The sequence below is a fragment of the Cordyceps fumosorosea genome (genome assembly GCF_001636725.1).
Source record: "Cordyceps fumosorosea ARSEF 2679 chromosome Unknown scaffold_132, whole genome shotgun sequence".
NCBI lineage: Eukaryota > Fungi > Ascomycota > Sordariomycetes > Hypocreales > Cordycipitaceae > Cordyceps > Cordyceps fumosorosea.
The window spans coordinates 1-10,393 of NW_017387432.1; the positions used below are offsets into that span (position 1 = coordinate 1).

The window sequence follows — 10,393 nt, forward strand, 5'->3', positions numbered from 1 at the left end:
TTACTTGTCGAGCAGTCCGGGCACTACATAGAGGATTGGTTCAAACCTACAATAAACTCTCAGCCGTCTACACACATTCCCTGCTCTTCAAAATGATATTCGGCGTGTCATCGGTGATGGTTTGCACCGACTCCAGCGCTGGCCAACGGACAGCCACCCTGCAAAGCCAGTCACTCACTCCGCCCTGGCGGCAAGGTGCCACCTCTGGTTGGTGGCCTCACCCCACTGAACTAGCCGTGTGGACACATCGGTCGCAGACGCTTGATTCAGGCCCCTCAGGTTGCTCTCCCAACTCTTGGTTTGACCAACAGGAATACATAATATCGCCACGAGTGATTGAAGTCAGGGCGATAACTGACCTCATTTCTCATGTCGTAGGCCTGTTTGCGTGGTTTTCCTGCGGACCTGAGCTGGTCGACCAAGTAGACTCCGGAGGCATCGGCCATCAATTCCAGCTACTGTGCCTCGGCCAAGCGACAGGGGCCGCACTTCAGCCTCGCGGGCACCGCCTACCTAGCAGCCTTCCTGGAGCAGGTCATGCATGGGCTTGGCGGAGCGCACCGCGACCGGTCATACGAAGCAAGAGATTTCCTTGGAGTTCCCGCTATGGGCAGCATGCCTGCCAAACCAGCCCGCATCATCTTTCGAGCGTACCTCTCACAGAGCTAGCCTGTCAGAACCAGAATCAGGGATGCGAGTCATGTACGCGGACCCGCTCCCGTGCAGACGACAGACGACATCCGCTTCATGAACCTCTCTCACTGGTTACCGAGTAGCTGGCTCAACGAATGGCAGCACAAGAGTGTTGCAGCTACAGAGTTATGGACCAAGGGTGACGTAGAAAACTGAAGAAGCTGTGCAGACAACTTTGAGCACCTTGTACACCGACAGTTGAGTCACAGTCACCGCCAGCCTATGGCCGTGTGCGCGACCGCGGCCTGGCGTCTACGCAATCGCTGGCTGCGTCTGTCCATCTACGATCGCTTCCCCGCGACCCATCCGCATCGCCGCGTCTCTCTAGTCGCCAGATCTTATGGGCAACGACTTTGTGGCAGTAGGCGTCGCGTCCACTATGGGGCGCCCACCAGAATGTCGAGGAGGCCCACGCAAACGAGTCTCTACCCGGTCGGCCACACAAACCGCTACCAGAGACCCGTAGGCGTTGCTGGGATGACACTCAATAGTCGTGCCGAGCACGCAGCACCCCTGTCCGTACCCTGGCCTGTTCATTCGATCAGCAACCCAGCGGGCGGCAGAGAGGGGCGACCTCAACAAGGTGGCTGTGAGGTAAAACGAAATTTGCTGTGCAGGCCGTGGAAGCCTGGAGCGCGTATTGGTGGTGTGGGTAAAAAGAATCTGGTGGTGGCGGCGTACTGGTGGTGGCGACGTAGTACTGGTGGTGTGGGTAAGGAACAAAAGGTCTGCTGTGTGGAGGTCACGAAAGAGCAAAGCGCGCTCGGAAAGCACGGACTGAATTCTGGGCCGGCCCGAAGGTAGCCTTTGCAGCCCAAACATCAGACTGGCAACGCGTTGGCGTGCTGCGAGGCCACACCACTGGCTGATTGTCAAAGCAGCAGCGGTTTCTGCGCCTAAACAGGATGACGCAAGTGGCAGGCGTGGCAGCGTGGACGGCGTTTGGCGCAGCAAGGTGATTGCTCCTCTGTCACCTGATGGAGCCGTCGCGCATGCACGTCGGTCTGCATCCCTGGCGAATGGCGGACTATGGACGTGATTCCAAGCCGGCATACGAGCCCGTCCACGGTGGGAAATTTTGCGAGGCGCCCCTTACTTCACTCTGGAGGCGCCGAGGCCCAGAACGGAGGAAAGGCATGGAGGGTAAGGCGATTGTGGCGGAGCATGGACGCACGAGGTCCGCAGTCACTTTCTACGCCTTCAGCATGCCTGTCCAAAGCTCAGCGTGCGCCAGAAGAAAGAAACGGGCGTGCGCTCAGGTTCTAGGGACCCACGTCGAGGAAGCGGGCACAATTTCCGTCTCACCCACTCTCGTGCAGGGCGGCGCTTCGTCAGCGTCTCTCACTGGTTACCGAGTATCTGGTTGACGAATCGCAGGATAGAGATGCGCTAAGGCTGGAGCGCACGAGTCTCTTGTGGGATAAAGCAAACCTCCAACTTGGGAGCGCAGACCGTATAAATATCTACGCCTCGCGCAGCACTACGCTTGTAGTTCAGCCGTTGGCAGCCCAGAATGAAAAGCACGGCAGCGGCACGAGGTTACGCCGTTGCAGTATCGGGAAATCTACGATCGCTTCCCCGCCAGCCGTCCGCACTGCTGTGGCTCTACAGGCGACAGATCCGCTTCTTTAGCAAGTTGCCTCGCCTCGAATGGTAAGGCCGGCGCTAGTGCAACCGACCCACAAAATTATTGTCAGGATGGGCGCACAACAGAACGGGAAGAGAGCCAGAAAAAAAAGGAAAAAAAAAAAAGGAAGAAGGAAGAGCTCGAACTCGAGTGTGCTGGCTAGTAAGCGGAGCTTTCAGCAGCGGCGGGAAAACTGGAGGAGCACTTTACGGCTTGTTGACTGTGTGGATCGAGTTGTGGGCGTAACGATACAGCTGCGGCGGCTGTTGCAAGACGCCATGGGCGAAGGAGATGGACGGGTCAAGGCAGCTGCAAATGTTGCGATCTGTCATAACCGTTGCAGAAGAAAAGGTTGGGAGTGGAACTGAAAACATTTTTACGTCTAGACAGGGGGATGCAAGTCGCGTGCATAACTGTCCACGGCGTTTTCCGTGATAATGCACCGCTCGGCATGATAACGGCGACGGGGACAAACGTAAATAGTAGTGAAGTAAGCATCCCCAGCTTCCATTGAGGGCCCTGTCCTAGTGCACCTTTACTGTGAAAACCGGATGCGGCGCAGGGTGGCCGAGTTTACCTGGCGACCCCGTGTTCCCCCTTGGTGTCAATCCTTCCTACCAGCAATGCAAGCAGTGTTGGACCATGCTGCCACAACAGTATTAGGAAAGCCCTAGCAGCCTCTTTGCTGAAATTTTACACTACTTATCCATTATGTGCTTCTTTGATCAAAAGGTCTGGGCCTGCGGCTTCTGGAAATGGGGTACATTCCGGCAACAATGCACAAAAGAGCGCAGGATCGGCTGCGCGTGCGGGCTGAAGCTGGTCTATGAGGTTGTCCACGAAGCCGATGCATGCAGCTTGTGCGCGACTATCGCTCGAAAACGACGTCGGCTAGTGAAAATGGCCGCCGATATCTCTAGATGGCAACAAGAAGGACGATACCCGGCGACCGTCGAAAAAGCAAAGCGGATGATGATGAGTCTAGAGGGCGCTATTTCCGCTCTTCTGAGGAGGCATGCGCTCTGCGATTTGGTTTCCAGGAAGCACGCCGTGAGAAGCGGGTAACACATTCAAGTATCATGCCTACGTATCGCCTGGCGTCTTGCCGTAAGTTCAACAGCGCCATGTTTTCTTGTCGTGTGTTAATGGATTACAGCTTTCTCCTTCTATCTTGGACTAGAATTGTTGGCGATGTTGGACAAAACGAGCAGGGAACGCGTCCACTGCGTTCAGACTATGCCTCCGGTGATGCATGGAGTGAATGCACCAAATGTCGCATTTTTATTTCATTTTATTTTTCAGCTTTCAAAAAGCCCGCCACGGACAAACCCCAGATCTAGCTTACACAAATATTCAATACATATTAGAGGCGAAAAGTACAATACAGTACTTGTTCAATGTCGTGGTTAGTGCAGTTCGGGAACTGCTGGTCTTGTACCTTCAAGGCGTACGTGCCAGAGCTGCCCTACACTCCGCGGTTTCATGGCCTTGCGCCTCGCCCACACCTATTCGTGATTGTTGTGGGAACATGTTTGTCTTCCTCTTTGACTCCTTCTTTCCGAGCAATCACCGAACGAGCAATGCCGCCGACAGGGGAACTTTTCATGGTTTGAGTTCAGAGGGCTGTGGCGAACGTTCACTGCGGGTGATGCTTCCTATTTTGGTTGTATGTAGCGCTCCGTGGGTACTATGCATGGTAGCGCAGTTCTTTGACCCACGCAGCTCTTGATTCAGAGGGTTGCAACTCCCCCTCACATGGTGTAAATTTATCCAAAGCGCCGGCAGAAATAGCAGTTGGTTGGAGGAGTTGAGTTTCTATCCTTTGCTGGATTCAGTCTGAATGGGTCGCATCATACAAGATCAAACAGGCTCAGCGCAAACCGTCCATTCGATGAGAATCCGCGATTGTTTGATCTACGACGTCAATGACTTCGCCGTGTGCCAAGCCCCATCCGTTTTACTATGGCACACATCCCTGCTGAGTTAGGAGACGCCGCCGCCAAAAAGCCTTGTCCGAAGCTCTCGCTCAGGACCTATTGTAAACGGCGCAGGCTTCGCGAACTGACGTAACATCAATTGACCAGCTGAGTGATCAAATGCCACCAACAGTAAGCGACGCTATCAAATTAGTACTTCGACGGCGTTAGCCAAGCCCTTGCCTGCTCGATGTGATACATCACAACGATGGTAAGGACGGCCGCATGCTCTGGCTGCCCATCCTGTTGTCCGTGGTCGGGGAGACGGGTGCAGTTTGCGCTAGATCCACTCCCATGCAGACCAGCCAACACTCACGTCCGTTTCTGAACGTACGTCTCTCAATGCTTCCCGAGCAGCTGCTTCAACAAATAGTAGCACAAGGGCATGTCGGAGCTGCAGGCTAGTTGGCTGGGAGCGGTACAGAAGGAAGCTACAAATTCGGTCGTACAGTAACATTGAACATTTCGCAGACGCAGCCTCAAGTCAAGTCGCAACTAGTGATAACCTACGGCTGAGTGCGCTACGGCGGCATGGCATCTACGCATCGCTGGCCCCGGGCCGGATATCAACGATCTCTTCCCCGCGAGCCATCCTCGCTGTAGCTCGACAATCGACAGATCCGGTGACAAGTCTCTCGCAGGCGTCACAGATCCCCCTCAATGATTTGGTCGTAATCAGTCACCGAGACCCAGCCCCCAGCAAAGACCCATAAACGTTTGGCCGAGCATCCCTGCCCACAACCTGCCTGATCGCATGCTCGCTCAGCGGCTGGCAGCTAGGATGGTTCATCGGCGTCGCAGGCATTTCTCCGACACTGGGTGCAGTAAGCTCTTCGCTGCGGCATGTCCATCGTAGGTCTGAGTGACGCATCCAAGGCTCCTGGCATGTTTTGCCCAGGCACGCGTGATTGAAGTAACTGTGTCGCGCAAGGCTACAGGGATTGCTCGCGCCATGCAGAGGGGGCCTAGAAACCCCCACTGAAATGAAAGAAAACAAATAAATAACGGCAAAAAAAAAAATCACTTCTTGAAGGAAACGAAAAAAGTAAATCGTTCGCAGATGGGTCCGTAAGAGTAAGGCGGACCAAGACAGGATGATGCAAGTGCACCCACTCCGATCCCTGCGGCGTCTCGGCGCATGAAATGCACTCCTCTGCGTCACATGAGGCAAATCTCATGTAACATGGCCCTTTGGCTGTCCAATTCGGAAGTCCTGAAGATTTCTCGCGGCATGGGTCGCATTGGCGACACAGTGACAGTTGCAGTCTCGCTCGGTGAGAAAAAAGTAAATCACCCGTGCTGCAGCAACTCATGAGCCACGGTGCCGGTTCCCTCACTGTACCGCCCAAGCACAGGGCCTGCAGGCAGCCTTCTCCCGGCCACTACTAGTTGCATACTGCTAAGGTGCAAGATCCAATCGCAGTGGGTTGGGGTGGATTGCTCCGGATCTGACTTCAAGTCGTATTTTTGTAAATAGAACTGTTTCGTCTTCCTGATCTCAAATCTCTCCTTCATCTTTGCAGCAGCTTGTTTTCATGCCTATCCTTCTAGTCACGTCGCGCTCAAGCATGGCCGCCCGACTCGTCCGGTCTCGAGCGCTGAGTGGCCTCGCCACGTTATGCGCACGGGCAGTAAGGAAGCGGAGGAGGAGGAGACCGTAGCTTTGCCCTCACTCGTCCACTTGAGCCTCGGACCTGTTTCCTGCTGCACGAAAACCAACGCTGGCCGATGCCATCACATCGACAGTGCTCCTGACAATGCAGCCCCGCCTGGCGGTCCCTGGCCACACCCGCACGCTAACGATAGTAGATTCCCGTGGACCGCTGAGGCGAAAAATAGTGTGAGCCCGCCGACATGCACCCTCGCCCTATTCAAGTCCAGCAGCAACAGCTCGAGAGCCTGTGTGGCATCCGAGGCCAATATGCCGCTACCAGTGAGTGACGTCGTGAGGCCTGACCCCTCAAGTCGCAAACAGCTCGGCAGCGCGACTGCTTGTTACATGCAATGGGGGTCCATGGAGCTACATGGTGGTGAACGCACTGGCCAATGGAGGCAACTACGAACTACGCGATATACTATGCTGTAGCGAGCACCAACGTCGTCGTTTCGAGTGATCGCCAGCTTCTTGGCAGCATGTGAGCGCCGGAAACCGGCGCAAGGTGACGCACGAAGCATGAAGAAAAGAATGTTACTTTCCACTTCCTCGCACAATTTTGCCCAATCTAAACAACGTCGGGGGCTGCTACCGATACACCGAGCCGTCATACAAACGAGCCGCCGTCTCTACTTCTGATGGATGCCTGCCTCATTGAAAGTATATCCATTTTTGGCCTCACAACTGCCTCCACCATGCCGCCCTTCCAGTTCTTCTCCTGCCTGGCGTCCGACCGTGCGACTCTCTACCCTGGCTCGAGCTGCGTTCCACTCACGCCGTAGTTGCTTCATTTCCTGCGGCTCCAAGGTAAGAGTCCCGTCCAGCGATTCGGCAAGGTGTCTGGCAATCGTTTCCGCATCGTTTTTCGTAGCCTGGGCCATCTTGCTGTCTTTTGTGCATTCGCTGTTTTTCATGTCTCTGGAAACGTACATGGGTATCTGCTGCGCTGTGCCGCAGGGTTCCGGATACCGTCTTCGCTCTCTGATGTGGGCCGTCGGAGGCAAGCTGTTTATGAAGAGACCGCTGTGCGTTCGCATGCGGACGCATCAAGCGGCATCATGGGACGCAGCCTCCCATGGTAGGCCAGTACTGGGCGCACTTCAATCCGATAGAATGGCTTGTGTGGTGGTGGCATGCCCAAAGGCAGACATCTGTCCATAGCACAAGTCAATGGATCCATAAGCCGCCATTGTTGTATCGCCAAAACGGTCCCTCATGTTTTGTGCATGGCCACTGTCGCTGCGCTGGTGCTTATGGCTGATCTGGCCGGGCGCATAGGGCTCGCCAATGTCTAAAATATGCCGTGGCCATGCACATTTGACTCCGAAACCTGCTGTCGCTGCATTGTCCGCCATCGACAGGCAAGCGTGTGCCGTCTACACCGACAGCATCGTGCATTTAACCAACATCTTCCGCCCTCTGTGTCATGTAACGAAGCCGGCACCAACTGAGGAGCAGAAGCACAAGCAATGGGAGAGCGAACGCACCACGGGGGTGCATCCGAAGCACGCCTTGTTACAGCTAATATAGGTAGCGACACCGGTGAGTACGCTCTACCACCCGACGCCCGTGCAGTGGCTCACTGAGCAGCAGACGACGACTTGGGCAGTGTACAAAGTAGCAGCACGGATAGCATGTCCGACGTAGTAGTAGCGGGCTTGCAGGGCAACGAGAGAGACGATAGCGAGGCCGACAGCGACGGCGGGAGTCAACATGAGGAGGACTCCTTGGATGATGATGAATCGAGAAGCGTGGACAGTGACAGCACGGGGAGTCTCGCCGACTTCATCGCGCCCGATTGGGAAATGGAAAGCGGCGATGAGGGTGAGGCCGCGGAGGACGACGACTACGAGAATGAAAGCACGGACGAGAACGAGGAAGCAGGCGACGGAGACAGTGGCGGAGACAGTGGCGGAGACAGTGGCGGAGACGGTGACGGAGGCGACGACAGACCCAAACGCGCCTACTTACCCAATTGCGACGCAATGGCCCGTCTCGAGATGATTGCATACAACCTTCGGCGACTCGCACGTGAGTCCGAGGCCGAGACAAGCCAACGCGCCGCACTGCACCATGACCGGTCGTGCTACTGCAGACGCCGTGGAAGGCGAACGACCCGGGTGCCCCCGCCGCTCCGACGCGCCAGTGGGCCGCTAGTGGCGCCGCATCTCAACGCGGAGTCCGACACGTCGCCACTTTCGCCCGACCGGAGGCAGGGACGCCGCCACGCGAGAAATCGCCCTAATGAAGCGATTGCAGGGTCAGTTCGCAGCGACAGATCTATTACCACCTACTCAACAGGATTACGTGAGGGACCATGGATGCATCTAAATGAGTGGTGATTTGGGGGTATGCAGGGACATGGCAGGAGGACAAGCCAGGCACGCTGGATATGCCGCCGGAATAGGTGTCGGTTGGACTGTACTTTTTTCAATGTTGGTGGCGTTGCCAGCGAGCTGGACCAGGGACACCACCGTGGCGGAAGGCGGACGTGCACAACATAGGAACGCAAAGGCTCATAAAGACGCATTATATATCATTTGATGATTTTTTTCCTTCTGTCGGATTGAGCACCTCTTGGTGAGGGTTGGTCTGTCTGTTGTAGGGTAGCTGCCCGCTTAGGCCCTAGGCATCCGTAACTCGTACCAAACCAAAAAAGTGGGTGTCGCGGGTTTCTAACATAATAATTTTAGTGGGGTGTATTTTGGCTGCTGCCTAGAGATGCAGAAATAGCGGTTCTGATTTACCCTGCCGGGTGACTAAAATTAACTAAAAGCGCTAACGACACCCATAACGGTTTGGTTTGGTAAGCCGTCAGGGCCAACGGCGAACTATAGATAATTTTGGCGAACTCTTGTTTTCTCTTCTTCGATATTCCGTGCGCATTTAGGGCCTCTTTCTAATGCAAGCCTACTTTCACGTCGGAAAGTGCTCTTCGGCCTGCTCGGCGTTTTGCCACGCAGACAATGGCAACTGCGCCGTCTAGGCAGCACTTGCGCTGGGGAGGTGGGTGGCAAGTGGGACTGACAGTACTCACCCAGGAAAGAGAAGGACATGCGGGTAAACCGTGAAAAACAAAGGAGGGCGGACCGCACTACTTGTCTCCACCGTAGGCAGGCTACTGGGTGGTTCAATATTGGACGAGTAGGAAGCCGCGGGCCAGGTTGATCATCGGTGGATGGGATCTGCGCGTCATGGAACAGAGCAAGGAAAGTCGGACAGAGCAAGGCAACAGACAAGCCAAAAGCCGCCATCATCCGACGAAGGGAGACAGCAGGGTCGTAAGAAGACAGTGGACGGCGAGGAGAGCAAGCGTAAAGGTGCAGCAATGGTGGCGAGAAAAGTAGAAAAACAGATTCACCAGTACAACAAAGGACGAGCGAGAGCCGCCAGCGTAGGGCGAATTGGTGGCGCCCCGAACCACTTGAACAGAAATCTTGCCAAAACGATCTAGCTCATCTGAGCCTTTTCGCGTGGCCCGCTGGACTCAGGTTGTAAGGCAGGAAGTGGCTTGCCCGCTAGGAAACGGAGGGCCGGAACGAGACCGGAAAGGAGGGTCGGCCCCCCGCTAGGCAACTAGCACGCTAAAAATAGCTGCGGAGACGGTCAGACCGGAGCCAAGACAAGATAAGGCAGCCGAAAAACAGGCAAAACCGCTACACTTTTGTGAGACATAGGAGAGCCAGAAGGCCGCTTGCCAGCAACCAGCTGGTCAAGATGTTGTTGGTGGGAAAACCGCCCAGTAATGGTGAAATACAAAAAAAATTGGACAATCGGACAATCGGACAATCGGACAATCGGACAATTGGACAATTGGACAAGCGGACAAGCGGAAAGTGACCATCAGTCAGGCACGACGAGCCATGCATGGCCACACGAACCAACGCCGGCTTGGATACGGGCGGAGATGGACAGGGCAAGGCGAAAATGGAAGCCTGGCGATGACAAGAGAGGGAGCGGCCAGAAAGCCACTAACGCATCAGCCAAACCGATTGCGCCCAAAAGCACCAATCAGACGAAAGTCACTAATCACTGTCGAGGCCGCTCGAACATCGTGCAAGAACTGACAATGGTTCGAGGAGAAGATGGACGGCCAGACCTTGACGAGGCGCAATACTGACGACACTCCCCTCCTAAAGGCTATCCGAAAATTGTTGCCCATAAAAACACAATGGGTCAGGAGAAGATGGAGGAATCTGACAGGCATAATAATAATGACACTCCCCTCCTACATCGAAAAGAATGAAAGTGGACGTCGTCATCAAGCGGATGAGCGTAAGGCGCCAGTGAGGAAGTGGACGAACCGACGACGAAGGCGCCTCTCGGTATGACTGGGAACATGATCGTACGAGCAGAAGTTGACCGATGGTGCCACACTGGAGGCTAAGAAAGCTTAACGCCACCGACGTGCGGAAAAGAAACGAAAGGGACGTATGGGAGTAT

At 55.1% G+C, this 10,393-nt stretch overlaps 1 protein-coding gene across 1 annotated transcript; it reads left to right on the top strand.

The window, feature by feature from the left end:
• Positions 1-7,584: 7,584 nt before the first annotated feature.
• ISF_10002 (hypothetical protein) lies at positions 7,585-8,292 on the top strand (the record flags this gene model as incomplete). Its single annotated transcript, XM_018853600.1, has 1 exon — positions 7,585-8,292. One exon carries the CDS (start codon positions 7,585-7,587, stop codon positions 8,290-8,292), a length of 708 nt encoding a protein of 235 aa, XP_018699211.1.
• Between the last annotated feature and the right edge of the window lie 2,101 nt (positions 8,293-10,393).